Here is a 15,049-nt window from a genome sequence, read left to right as displayed (position 1 = left end):
TTGTGTGCCATTTGCATTTCACAGTGAATGGTGCTGGACTCGCCATGGCTACCTGTGACATCATTTTCCTGAATGGTGGGAAGCCAGCCAACTTCTTGGATCTTGGTGGTGGTGTAAAGGAATCTCAAGTATATCAAGCATTCAAATTACTCACAGCTGATCCTAAGGTAACCTCTCTCTTTGTAGGGGAGATTGCATGGTGTAATGATTTCTCACCATCAAGATCTACCTTGTTCCTGCTGCTAAGGGTTAATAAGCCAACCCATGTACTTTGCAGCCCCAGGTGCAAATCCTGCCTTATATCCCATTGAATGCATGATGGTTTAAATCATCTGGGTGAAAGGCTTATAAGTGCCCCTAGGATTTTATTTCAGGGTATGTGCTTACAAAGTTCTGGGAGGTAGAAGGAAATTCTTTTAAAAAGTGTAGTGCAAATAATGAAACATGGGTTGGCATGAAATATTTTTTGGGTCCTTCACACTGAAGCGATTAGTTCTATGCTTATGTGACTTAGAGAGGACTGAGTCTCAGATTCCTTTCATAAAGATGCTGAATATATTATAAGATTAAGACAGAAGAAAGTTACAGGCTTATAATATTATATATTACTGGAAAATAATGACCCCACCTCCTTCTATATGCTTTTCAATTTACATCTCTGACAATTACATACATTACAGTTCGTAACATATGCTCTAAGTAGCATATAATGTTGTTTCATGGGCATCTTCTTAACTAGAATGTAGCTATCATACTCATGCTAGGTGCATAGTAGGTATTCAGTAAATATTTAATCAATTTAAATACCAGTATGGTTTGTTTCCATTGTAGGTATTCAGTTGTCTATGATAACAAGATTTAGGTGGATATTATTATATTGAAAAGACTAATATTTTTTGAATATCTGATATATGTCATTTAATTCTCTTCACAATTCTTTGGGGTAGTGTATATAGCACAACCATATGATTGTAAACTTTATTTGAGAATCATTATCTTAATATTGTTAATATGTGACACGTTCTCTTGGTTCCTGACATATCTGAAGGCATGGGAAATCTGAACCATCACAAAGAAAATCATGAATGAAAACAATATCAGATTCTTTTTAAAGAAATGTTGTCTGAACTTAATATGGAAGCTTCCCACTCATAAATAGACTGGCATTTTGGGTATCATGTGCACGCAGTTTTGTCTTAGGTTAGTGGTATGCTTGTCTGTTTTCATTATGACTAGTTGGTAACCTTATGTTTCTGCTGTCTTTTCCTTCTGATTCACATACACACACACATAAAATTGTTAAACATTATTAGCAACTTATCTTCATTGCTCCAGGGTTGTTCAGGAATAGCAAAGTCACTGAAGTCCAAAGTCACCCAGACGTGAAGTGTCTGCAGTTGATTTTTCTGTTTACAGAAGCACCTCGTTTTCATTGGTTAAGTAGGAATATTATCAGAGGCTCTGTAATCATTTATTAATTCATTTATCCCTCCTTCCTACTCCTTTCTAAGGGAAGAATAATTTTTATCCCAGAGATTTTCAAACCAATTGAAATCTGTAAATACCATGGACATAATACACAGCTCTTTAAACTGCTTGAACTGCAAAGTACCCAGAGGACAGGCAACTGTAATGAAATACTGTACATTTAGTGAAACTCAGTGCTGAGAATTAAAGAGAACCATCAAAGGATTAAATCTAACAGGACAATCATTGCATTTTCTTTGGAATATCTTTTCTTAGGGGCTGATCCAGAATTTTAATTTCATAAAAGTACAGGAAGGGAATGGAAAATCACTTGGAGAGGTTTTTTTGTTTTTATTTTTGAAAAAAAACAATCTCTTCAAAAATGTTGACTTTACCCTATAGAATACTTTCAAATGCTTGGAGTATTTAAACTTTTTTGAGATTTGACTGTCATCTTGTATAGATAAAGGTATGTGGGAGTTATTTTATTTTTCTCATGCTATATCAGGAAAATGCATGCTTGGCTCATCTCACAGTACATTTTCCAAATCTTGAAATTTCAAAGCCCGTTAAAAAGCATAGAAATGTAATGGGTATTTTCAATCCTGGCATTGTTTCACAGATTTCAGAGAACAGAGGCTAAAAAATAGTATAGATGAATTGATTCCATTTTGCAAGGAAACTGGTTATAGTTCTGGCAGTAATTATTTCAAGTAGAACCCCATCCATTTGCCCAGAAGTAGAGATTCCCCAGAGCCCAAAGCTAATTATTTCAAAGGTATTGATTTTCTTGTTAGATATAAGGATTAGTCAGTTGAATACACTGAAACTCAAAATTACAAAAGGCCTGTTGTTGTTAAACTTAAATCAACTGATACTAACAACTACTTGTTTGTTATATGTACAAGCTAATTCTACTGATCAAGTAATAGACATCAACATTCATATGGATTGGCATATGTTTCCACTCCTAATGTCAGCCATGGAGCTGAGACTTGCGTTTCTTTCACTTGACTATTAGCCCAAATGCTGATTTTCATTGGGACACCTTTATACCTTTATAACTGATCTGTTCCTTATTTGTTTGTAATATATATGAAGTGAAGTTCCTCTGCCAAACTGTCTAAAACAAGAGTGTTTACTAGGTAGCTTTCTAAACTGGATTCCCATGAAGTGTATCATTAAATATTTTATAATTCTCTTATTTTCCAGCTGGGCTTGAGATGAGAGAAAGGTAATAGAGTTTGTTCTGCTGGTGGTAGAATAGATATGATCTCACCCTCATCATTTTAACTTCCAGGATTCTAAACATTAATGTTCTTAAAATCACAGGGAGTAAAATTGATATAAAATAAAAAGAAGTAGGATTTTGTGGTAATCTGTAAAGAATTTGAACACATTTAAAGGAGAAACACTATCAAGAATGTTAGCCTTAAGTTTTTGTTTCCCTGATTGGTGCTTTGGTTTTTGCTTCTAATTTTAAATTTAGAATTCCAAAGGTGTAGAAAATGAGTGCAACAACATCTGGAGTATGTAAAACATCTTGTATAAATGAATTAAAGAAAAAGATGGTTGATATGAATCTCAACAGTAACCTCGACTGTATTGTCCGAAGTTAAGCAAATTTGTTGCCCTCGGGAGGCCTGATTTTGAAAAGCAGTAGCATATGATTGGCATTAGTGAAGTCACTTCACTTGATTTGACTGTGCTTCCTGGTTTAGATCCAAGTTAGAGTCAAATTTTCAAAGCCCTTTAAATGTCTAGCAAGAAATGTGCTGTATAAGCACCAAATACTCGTTTAAGAAGGAAGGGATTCTTGGTGGGGCTCTGGTGCCACGCAGCCTGGGTTGCAGTCCTGTCTTTAACACGCATTGGCTGTGAGACCTTGGGCGTGTCATTTAACTTTTTTGTGTCTTGGTTTCCTCTTTTATAAAATGGAGATAATAACAGTACTTATTACCTCAGAGGGTTACTTTATTGCATGAATTGAGATACACAGATTTCCAATTTAAAGGGGCAATAATTTCACATGACAGTACCATCTAAAAATTTAATAAACTTTTATTAAAAGTATAACTTACATAGAGGACACTATACAAATCTTAAGTATGTAGTTCGATGAATTATGACAAAGTGAACATATCTGTGGAACCTCTGACCACATCAAGAAATAGGACCTGGCCAACGTCATGGCCTGAATGTTTGTGTGTTTTCTCATAATTTATCTGTTGAAATCCTACCTCACAATGTGATGGTATGAGGAGGTAGGGCCTTTGGGAGGGAATTAGATCATGAGGGTAGAGCCCTCATGAGTGGGATTATTGCCCTTATAAAAGAGACCCCAGAGAGCTCTCCCACCTCTTCCACAGTGTGAGGACATAGCTGGAAGTTGGCCACCTGTATACCAGTAAGTGGCCACTGAATCTGCTGGTGCCTTGATCTTGGACTTGCCAGCCTCCAGAATTGTGAGAAATAAATGTTTGTTGTTTAAACCACTCAGTCTATGGTGGTTTGTTATAGCAGCCTGAATGGACTAAGACAGTCACCATCCCAGTAGCCCCTTATGCCTCCCCACTATCCTCCCCCTACCCTGCTTTCTTCCCAAAGGTAACACTCTCCTAACTCCTAATATCAAAGATTTGTTTTGCCTGGTTTTGAGCATAATACAAATGGAATCATACATTGTATACACTTTTGTATTTGCCATCCTTCACTTGACTTTTATTTCTCAGATTCACTCATATTTTATGTAGCAGTGGTCCACTTACCATTATTGCTGTATAGTATTCTATTGTATGACTCTGCAAGAACTTTTCTGTCATCTTCTATTGATAGACATTTGTGTGATTCTTATGTTTGACTATTATGAATAATGTTGCTGTGAACATTCTCATACATGTCATTTGGAGCATATTTTTGATACTTGGAACTAGAATTTCTGGGTAATAAGGTATGCATATACTCAGCTTAAATCGATACTGCCAAACAGTTCTCTAGACGTGGCAATTTACATTCTCATAGACGTGTGTGGGAAGTCCAATTTCTCTACACCCTCATCAACATTTTAGGCATTCTGGTAGGTGTGAGGTAGTATCTCATTGTGGTTTAATGCCTTTTTCTCATGTGTTTATTAGCTACTTGAATATACTCTTTCAGCTTCTGTCACTTCATGTATAAAGTAGACCTGAAAATAATACCCCAAAGCATTGTTTTATTATCATCTAAGATATATGTGGAAGTACTTCGCAAACCTTTCTAAAGCATGATGAAAACTTTAGTTTGTGTTGGGTTTTTTTTTTTTTTTTTTTGAGTGTTCATTTTGATTATCATTTTAAAGGCTTAGATTTAGAATTACTGAAACAGTTGGGGAATAAATGGTCATCTACAGAAATGGGAGCTGTCTGAAACAGTTCATTGTCACCAGTGTTACTGCCTGGGTTGTTTTGAAATTGATTAAATGTGTAAGCAATTCAGTAGCTTGCAGTGATTCTCCCTTCAGACAACCAAGAAAACACAGTTTAGTAAAGGGAGGACTAAATTCATGTTTGGGAGAACCACAAAATATAATTTGGTATAACTTTGAGGAGAGGCCAGCTGTTTTAGCTCTGTGGTAAGTGCTTGAAAAGTCTTTAGAATTTGAGGCCAGGGACATAAAACTGCACGCTGTATTTTTTTTTTTTTTTTTTTTTTTTTAAATAAATTTATTTATTTATTTATTTAGTTTTGGCTGTGTTGGGTCTTCGTTTCTGTGCGAGGGCTTTCTCTAGTTGCGGCGAGCGGGGGCCACTCTTCATCGCGGTGCGCGGGCCTCTCACTATCGCGGCCTCTCTTGTTGCAGAGCACAGGCTCCAGACGCGCAGGCTCAGTAGTTGTGGCTCACGGGCCTAGTTGCTCCGCGGCATGTGGGATCTTCCCAGACCAGGGCTCGAACCCTTGTCCCCTGCATTGGCAGGCAGATTCTCAACCACTGCGCCACCAGGGAAGCCCCTGCACGCTGTATTTTTGATAAAGGGTTTATGCAAAGGCCTTAAGTTGTAATAAATATGTTTTAGAATTAATACATACTAAATGCCTCATGTATTGTTGATTATCATATATTTAAAAACAAAACAGTATCCTCTTTTTCTCTTATATACATGCTTATATCAGAAGCATGAAGAAAAACTTGTTTTAGTACATGCCACATGTATTTGCTGAAATGCCTTATCTGCCAGGGAATATTTATTTTGGGGGTTAATAGAACTCTTTAGGGACTAATTTTGAAATATAATGTCCAATATATTTTAAATATGAGCGATATTTTTGAAATGATTACCCTGCATCTCCATTCTTACAGGCCAGTTTGAAAACAAATTTTACTTTCATATAGTGTTGAAAAGCAGCCATTCTTTATGGTGATCATCTACCTGATAGCCTAGTCTGAAAAGAATAAAAATGCTTTTGTACTTCTCGATTTGGAACCTGTCATTTGGTTTCCCCTTCCCCTTAGGATAGCCTCTCATTTAGGGTAACCACTGTGCATACACTGGAGAGTGGAAAACCATCCTCCCTGGGCTCATTTCTTTCCAGGCCCTGGCTCTTACAGTATTGGCTCTTTCCGTATCTCACACATGATCAGTGTGTCTGATAGCTACCGCATTTTCAAAGCATCTCTAATGGAACACTCTAAATCTCTTTTCATGCTCCTTGCTGACATAGTCTCAGAAATAAATAAAAAATAATATTTGTACGCTTTGCTTCTCAAAATTCAGATTTTAATACGCCTTACTTTGTTTTGTGGTAAGTGATTTAAAGAATTTAACAGACTTTGGGATATTTTAGCAAATTTTATGATTAGTCCCAGCATGCTCAGTAATTCATTATGAATCCTGTATGGAGAGGCCTTTGTAGATTGTTGAAGAGAAATGGACCACTAATCAAATTATAATATCATATAGGTTGGAAATAATATATACTTATTACAAGAGTTAGGATTTTTTTTTTCTTCTTAATGTTATTGCATTGAGAAAACAAGTAGTTGAACTCAGCAATTAGAAAATAGTGTATTTCCTAACAAGTTGATCAAATAATGGCCAGGATTAATGTCAAGCATCTCTGAATCTTAAGAATCATCTTATCATGGTAGAGTGATGAAGGCAGTTTTACTATTATTATTTTTGAGGTATTGTTTTAGAATCCAAATTAGCTGGTAGAGGAATCACTGGGTGTGGAGAGTGAACTTAGTAAAATTATTCTGGAGAACAAGTTTAAAAACCTTTGAACTGTGAAGACCTCTGATTCTTCTTCTCTGCAGAGGTGAACTGTAGGCTGGTGGGATGAGCCCCAGTGGATTCAGGAGGTTGAAGACACTGAATCCTCTTTCTTCTTCCCTCCATGCTGCCCCCACCCACTGCCAGAGAATTAGGAGTGCTGTCTCATTCATAAATGAGCAACATGTCCATATGGGCTTGCTGAAGAAATCGGCGTGACTCACAGTGGCTTTCTACGTAGTGTTCTGTCTTTGTTTTAGGGTATTTTATTAAGCCGCATCCCTTTCCCCCTAATTATTAAATTAGGGAAACATAAAACAGAAAAGTACAAAAATACATTAAATTACATGTACATAGACTTTTTTTTTTTTAGCATTTTCTTTTTTCTTTTTTTTTTTAATTTTATTTATTTATTTTATTTATGGCTGTGTTGGGTCTTCGTTTCTGTGTGAGGGCTTTCTCTAGTTGTGGCAAGCGGGGGCCACTCTTCATCGCGGTGCGCGGGCCTCTCACTATCGCGGCCTCTCTTGTTGCGGAGCACAGGCTCCAGACGCGCAGGCTCAGTAATTGTGGCTCACGGGCCCAGCTGCTCCGCGGCATGTGGGATCTTCCCAGACCAGGGCTCGAACCCGTGTCCCCTGCACTGGCAGGCAGATTCTCAACCACTGCACCACCAGGGAAGCCCCCTACATATACTTTTTGATGAATAATATAGTGCAGCATTTTTAACAAAACTAGTATCAATATAACTGACACTATTATATAGTCTGCTTTTTTCACTTTGTATGTACATTTTGCCTGTCTTTGTGCAGTACTCCACAACATCCTCAGTGGCTAAATAGTATTCACTTTTATAGATATATGTTTACTTAACCAGTCCTCTGTTATTTGGTATTCAGGTTGTTTCTGACTAAAAATAATGCTCCTGTGGACCTCCTTGTATTCATAACTTTACAAACAGGTCAGATTATTTACATAAGATGAACGTTGAGAAGCGTGAGGGTAAAAATGTATGCAGAGGTTAAGTTTTTTACACTTACTGCTGAATTATTTCAATACTAGTTGAAGGAACATAGAGGGTTTTCATCAAATAAGTTTTCCTACATCCTGGCTATCATTACTGTGGCTCTTTACTATCATGAGAGGTAACATTTTAAATTATTTTTCTTTTATTGAGCATTTTTTATTACTTCTGTTATGACCTGCCTATTAATATCTTTTGCCCAATTTTCCATTTTTATGTCACTCTTTTTCACAGAGATTTAAAATACAGGTGTGTGTGTGTGTGTGTGTGTGTGTGTGTGTGTGTTTTGGAAATCAAGGGAACGGGCTCTTTTATATATGTTGTCACTCTTTTTTTTCCATCCTGCCTCTTGTCTTTGAATTGGTTCTATATAAAATTTTATTATGCCATTATATCTATGTCCACCTGAAATACTGTTATGTAAAGTGAGACCACTTAATGCATGTTATTATTTTTTGCTATTATTTACTTAGTTTCTCATAAAACTTTTAGTAAGACTTTTAAAATTTGTTGCTTCATGAATCACCATTTAAGGTACAGTTTCAAGTGGAAACATCGTATTCTCCACCCCTCCAAATGTGACTTAAAGCAAGATGATGTTGTGATTAAAATGGCATGGTTCTTTAGTTATTAATAAGATTCTTAGTTATTTTCAAGGAATATTTTTCAAAGTATTGAAGGAATTTCATTGTAAACTAATATGCATTTTTTCAACCAGGCTTCTTAGTACAGTTGATTCCCACTATTTGCAGGTTCAATATTTACAAATTTGCCTATGCTCTAAAATTTATTTGTGACCCCAAAATCAATACTTACAGTGCTTTCACGGTCATTTGCAAAAGTACACACAGTGTTGAAAATTTTTACTTATCCGACATGCTGTTCTCAGTGAATGTCAGTCAAGGCAAGATTCTCCTTTCATGTTTCAGCTCTCTTACAGTAAGCAAGTGTCATTTTCACGATCTATTCAGTGCCCCATTTTTCATGTTTTTGTCCTTTTTGGTGTGTTATTTTGCTGTTTAAAATGGACCCACATGTAGTGCTAAAGTACTGTCTAGTGTGATGTGCCTTGCAGAGAAAATACATGTTAGATAAGCTTTCTTGAGGCGTGATTTACAATGTTGTTGGTCACAATTTCAATGTTAATGAATCCACAGTGTATATTAACTAAGATACACTGAAACAGAAACAAACACACAGAAAACAAGGTTATGTACTGATAGGTTGACAAAAATGTTGTGACCAAGGGCTCTCAGGAACCTAACCCTGTATTTCCCTTAGGGGCGATGGATCAGTATTCACTAATTCAATGTTCATTGCAACTTTATAGACCATAACTGCTCTGAATAATGAGAATTGCCTTTATAAAGTTTTGGATAATTATGGACAGCACTTCAGAATCATATGCTAGAGACTCCATTTTATCTTTTTTAAGAAAGGACATTCAGGAACCCCTAATGTAAAGTTAAAAAACAAAAAACAAAAAACTTTTCTTCTCATAATTTGCATTTATATGTTTCCTAAAGGGAAGTATTTTGATTATGAGAACCTTTGAAATGGGTCACTAATGGCTTTTGAGACATAGTAGCTTTATACCTATGGATTAAGTGAATAAACCTTGAGAACATTTTAATTTAGTTTTCACTTTTCAGTTAAGAATGATTTCCTTACCTAGTTAGGTCCCTTCGCTTTATGCTTTTTGAAAGTTTTCTTTACATTTAAAAAATTGATCATTTTTCACTTTTATAAATTTACCTTTCCTACTTAAAAGTATAAGATTAAAAAAATTACCCCTAACTTTATTCACATCACACAACTGCTGTTACAGTTTGTTAAATTTCCTTCCAGCATTATCTGTGCATATCTTCTTTATAAGGTTATAATTAGGATGTCCTTCCTTTTGATGGCCTTTTTTTATTAGTCCAATATTACACGATAATCATTTTCTCATGTTGTTAGCTGGTCTCCCTGACTGTGAATTTTACTAGCAATATTAGTAATTGGCAGTGTTTTAAAGGCTTCTTGTTATTTAGAAGATAATTTAAAGAAGCCTAGTATTTAAAATCTTTTTCAAAAAGTATGCGAACTTTGTAAATCAGGTTTGCTAAAACAGGGTACAATATAGTTAACAAATGCAATAGTAACAATCATGAAAAGCTTTGTGGTACAAAACAGACTTTTATACAACAAAAAAAGAAAATCAATGTAATCCAACATCTACATCAGTTGGAGCTGCCCTCCTTTCCTTTGTCCTTTACTCACTACTGCTTTGCGAAAGTGTTCTAAGCAATGTTGCTTGCTTTATTATGGACCTAAAAAAAGGTTTTTTTCATTTGAATACTTTACGCTGCAACTTTAATAATTTGGATGGCAACTGTCTTGCAATTAGAGATCCTTTGTGAACATCCATAGATATTTTATCTACATATCCAGGACCCTCTCCTGGGATGCTCGTTTACCACCTTTGAGGTCTTATGAAACAGAGCATTTCGAACACACATATTAGTTAGCATTCCCAACGGGCAGCTGGCACAAATCCTAGTTAATTATTTTTCTTCTAGCTTATCTGTGAGTTCTTTCATTAGTGTTATCTGTAAACATTCTGGACACATCCCTTTTTCTCAATTAGAACTCCAGTAGAATATTTTTGAGCAAACATTTAGGTGTCTGCTCAGAGGCCTTAGGATCATAAACAGTGAACAGAAAATCCATTTGGAGCTTTAACCCATGACCTTCTAGATTTTACTTGTTCTTTAATCCCAAGCAGTACATTGCTCTGAGAAGGAGACATAAGTGACTTTGAATCTTCACTGTGTCAATGTGATCCAAGAATATTGGCATTTGGCTAGCAGGCGGGCAGGGAAATGTCCAATTCATACTGTATTTAGATGACTTCTGATATTTTTCTGTGTTTTGTAATCTGTGATTAGTCGTTGTACTTTATAAATGGAGCTTCTTCATGAAGCTGAACTTCCAAATAGCTAATCCAGATGCCCACAGTGTTAAGCAAATTCCAAAGAAGAGGTGTTTGATATTCAAATGAGACGAGTGAAAGAAGCAAAAGTAAAAAATACAAAAGCTAAGAAACATGAAAAGATGTGTTACTGAAAGAATAAATTCTATCATTCCATCTTTATCTCCAAGTACAACCTTAAAACACTGCCTGTTGAAAGGTGCATCCGTTTATGCAAGATATCTTAGGTAAGATAACAGGACAGAAATTAGAGCCCCACCATCACCCTAGCTTCCTCTTCCTAGTGAACACAGCTTGGTATTCCCCATCCAGTGAGGAGTCAACGGATATTTCTTGATGACCTACTGTGTGTCAAGTTCAGGGCTGACTGAGAGAATGGGAATCCATCCAGTATTTGATGTCATTGGTTCCAGTGAGGCTGTTCTTATCAATTCCTTCTGATTGTAATCATCTCTGTAAAGCAGAGGAAGACATGTGCCTGACTGACAGATGTACTCTTTTCTAAGGTCAATAAAGACCCAGTATAAAGCCCCTAGTATACTTGAGGTCACATCTCAGTCTCTGAGTTCACAGAGAAGAGTCTGTGGAGCCTCACTACTCACAATGTGGACCATGGACAGTCAGTGTTGACATCAACGTGCAGGCTGTTAGAAATGCAGAATCTCAGCCTTACCCCATACCCATCAAGTCAGAATTTGTGTTTTCACAACAGGTGTTTCCTATGTACATTAGACTTTGAGGAACACTGGTCTAGGGCAGGGGCAGGCAAACTGTAATTCATGGCCAAATCCTGCTCCACGCCTGTTTTTGTAAATAAAGTTTTACTGAAACAGAACTTTGCTCATTCATTTTCGTAACAAGTAATTGTGACAGAGAACTCCTGGCCCACCGAAGTCTAGAGTAGTACTGCTCAAAGTGTGGCATTGGATCAGTGCCAGTTTGTGCAGAAGTGCCAATCTGTGAGCTCTTTGTTTTAGGTTTGTGATAAGTACAAAAACAGAATAGGCATTGAGAAACTTTGATTGCAAATTGCCATTGCCATGACACGCAAGTGGAAGATCAGTTTGCTAGCAATTCATAATATTTGTTTTACAAAAATATCAGTCCGTGACTGTCAGGGAATAAAAAAAAACTAATCCTTCACCATGGATTATGTGAGAAGCACTACTCTGTGGGTAAAGATAGATAATATGTGCATAAAACCAGTATCTTAAGTGAATTTGATCGTACCTGGTACATCTTGATGCCAAATGAACTTTACTGTAGGCTGTTAGGATCATATTGTCATATTATTCTTTGCTCATCATGTTTTCTCATGATTCTTTCTCTTGTTTAAGGATTCTTCTCCCGTTCCCTGTGATCTTGGTAATGCCATCAAATTCAGTGCCTCCTCTAAGGCTCTGTGTCCCTGCTTGGATCCTCTCTTCTTCCCTCCTGCCCATGGGGTATCTTTATACTCTGGGTAGGCCAGTCGCTTTACTGCCTCCCTGAAAGCAGGCTGCTTTCAGGAGTGATCTCCTAGCACAGGCCCCTCAGTCCAATCAGCTCTCCTGCTGAAGCTCATGGAAAAGGCGACCTGTCTGTGGTATCATGAATTAAAACAATGTGGCCCAGGAGGCTCTATTCCTTCCCACCTGGTGAAAGCCTGAGTAAGATGCAGGAGCGAACCTGCATGATGGAGACTCTCTCAGTCATAGCACTTCATTCCTATATAGCCAGTTGTCTGTAACTCAGTGGTTCTTAAAGTGGTTGATCCAGCAGGAGTGGTGTTACCTAGAACCTTTTTAGAAATGCAAATTCTTGGCCCCCTTCAAAGATATCGTATCAAAAACTCTGAGGTGGGGCCCAGCCCTGTGTTTTAACAAGTCTTTCTGGTGATTCTCATGTTTGCCTAAATTTGAGAATGACTATTGTGGATCTGCAGCTTCTCTTTACTTCTGTGAGCTGCTCTCCATCTTTTCCAGCTATGAGCCAAATCATTCTTTCTTTTTCCCCTTTGAATTAGAGTTCATTGTCAGTCACTGACAACCCAGCAAGTCTGCTTAATATACTATACCTTTAAAATTCTCACCAAACTGAGAGTTTGCCCTAGCATTCTCTTGTGCTGTGTAGTGGCCCTGGGCCCTCCTCTGTTAACAATTCTTTTTAGTTCTTTCCCCATAGACTCTATACCCCCATGTATTTTAAGATTTTTTTATTCTCTTATTTTTATGTCAAAATCTTTCCGTGAAACTCAGAGGGACCTTATCCGTCCTAAAGTGACTTTTCTATCCAAATGAGAATTAAAGATAATCTCCTAGTTAATAGGTAAAATTCATCAACTGGGATTGTAAATGCATTTCTTTGAAGGTCAGCTCCCTCGCGGAGAACTTTTATTTCTCTCCTCTCTAAAAGTAGAATACAGCAAGAAGTTGTGTAATTTTTCAAGTGACTTTCTATAAACTTGATGAAATTACCTCATCTTGAGCTCAGTCATTGAAGTAAATCTAGCTCATTTTTGTCCCGATTAAGTTACCATCAGCTGCTTCTTTTCACAGGAGATTTCCTTCCTATTATTGTTCTCTGTGCATTTAATCTCTCTTGATACTTTTCTTCTCCTCTCTTGATTTGTAAGTGTTTTGCTGTGATTCAGTCTCCCCTCTATTCTTGTTACAAAATGCAACCTTCATTTTTTATCTGGGTTCCTAGTGCTATTTGGGGAAAAGGGAAGTGGTCAGATCTTTCAGTATTTGACAAAAGCGGTGATAATAGAATGTTTCAAGGTGGACATGTTGAATCAAGTTTTATGTTTGGTCAAGAAAATTGATTCATGATGATATGTGACACAAGGAAGGTCTTTACTGAATTTTCTTTTGGTATACATGGGGAATGAAAAAATCACTTTTTAAAAAAATACAATTTAATGTTTCTTTATCTTGATGGCTCTTTGTGCAAATTCCTACAGAAACTCTTTCGTCAGAGAATCAGCATATAACTTTCCCTCACCATTAGACAAATCATCTTTATGTCAGCCACCATTGGGGAATTGAGATTTGCCTGCTTTTCTTTTAATTCATATGTTCAATATCAAGGTGAGACCTTGTTGCTATCTCTTCCACCTCTGAGGTTGTTACCATGTTATTGAGTGTTCATGGGTCCCTTAGAGAGTGGAGCAGACAAGAAACAGGGCATGAGCTAGTTTTCATTCCTCTTTTGGTTCCTGTACGTCTGTCTGTAGTTCACTGAAGCCACTGTACAGTGGAGACACAGTCCACGTGAAGGTGAGGCTCTAAAGACAGTTCATAAAGCAAAAAATATAATCAAAACTAGGTTTGAAAGTCCTTTAAGTTACCCATGCATCTTAATATCTTTAACCATTAGAGTCCCAGTAGTGTGGTGAGACCCGAGCCATTGAGCATTTGGGAGTGAGCAGTGAGATCTCACTCCCTCCCATTTCCCTCAGGGACTCACGTCCTTTGAATGAAATGGCAGTGGGGTCACCCACTAGATTTTACTCATTAATTTCTACTCTTTCTCACTTACTTATTCCATCCCCATGCCTGTATAGATGGATTCATATAAATTAAATGTGTTTTTGATGTGACTTTGTTGTATGAGATGAGACTAAATAACATGCTAGGGAAGGTATGAAGAGAGCAGTGAAAACCAGGGGCCAAGAAGTTGTTTCAAGGTATTCTTGTCATGCATGTTAGATAGTTTAAAAAAATATATAACTCTCCAACGATAGGGGTCATTATGTGGTCGTTTAGAGCTTATACTTCATTGGCAGAAATGGCTCAGCTGAGATCCAGCTCTGCCAGTTCCTAGCTGTGTGACCTTGTGCATGTTGATTCACCTTTCTGTGCCTGACGTTTAATCTGTAAAGTGGAGTTAATAACTTGTGGTACCATATGAAATAACACATGAAGTGCTTTGAGCACAGTGCCTGGAACTTTAGGCAGTCATTTCATGAAAGCAGTGCCAGTGGTGGGTATCTTCAGGGGGTGGTTGCTGTGGTGGTGGTCATGTATATAATAGGGGCAGTTGGCCAGCCTTTGCCACTGGCCAGGCACGGTATAATCTAGTTGATAAGAAGAGGCACTCTAGAGCCAGGCTGCCTCGGTTTGAATCCTGGCTCTCTCACCAAAGTTTGGCCCTGAACAACTTAATCCGTCTGTGCCTCAGTTCCCTCATCTGTATAATGGATATGACTTTGTACCTGTCTTAGGTTTGTGGTGATAAATAAATGAGTTAACATTTGTAAAGCCCTTAAACCAGTTTCCGGCACATAGTTAATGCCTGCCTATACAGTTGTCTCTTGCTGTCTGTAGGAGATTGGTTCTAGGAGCTCCCACA

At 37.3% G+C, this 15,049-nt stretch overlaps 1 protein-coding gene across 1 annotated transcript in view; it reads left to right on the top strand.

Moving 5' to 3' along the window:
- The window catches only part of SUCLG2 (succinate-CoA ligase GDP-forming subunit beta), a 261,759-nt gene that overhangs the window by 154,249 nt on the left and 92,461 nt on the right, over positions 1 to 15,049 (top strand). The window contains exon 9 of the mRNA XM_036868951.1: positions 25 to 167. Within this exon, the coding sequence (XP_036724846.1) occupies positions 25 to 167 (143 nt within the window). The remainder of the gene's footprint in view (positions 1 to 24; positions 168 to 15,049) is intronic.

This window comes from Balaenoptera musculus, chromosome 11, assembly GCF_009873245.2.
Source record: "Balaenoptera musculus isolate JJ_BM4_2016_0621 chromosome 11, mBalMus1.pri.v3, whole genome shotgun sequence".
NCBI classification, from domain to species: Eukaryota; Metazoa; Chordata; class Mammalia; order Artiodactyla; family Balaenopteridae; genus Balaenoptera; species Balaenoptera musculus.
Note: the sequence above shows the minus strand (reverse complement) of the source record. Positions and strands in the feature narration are given on the sequence as shown.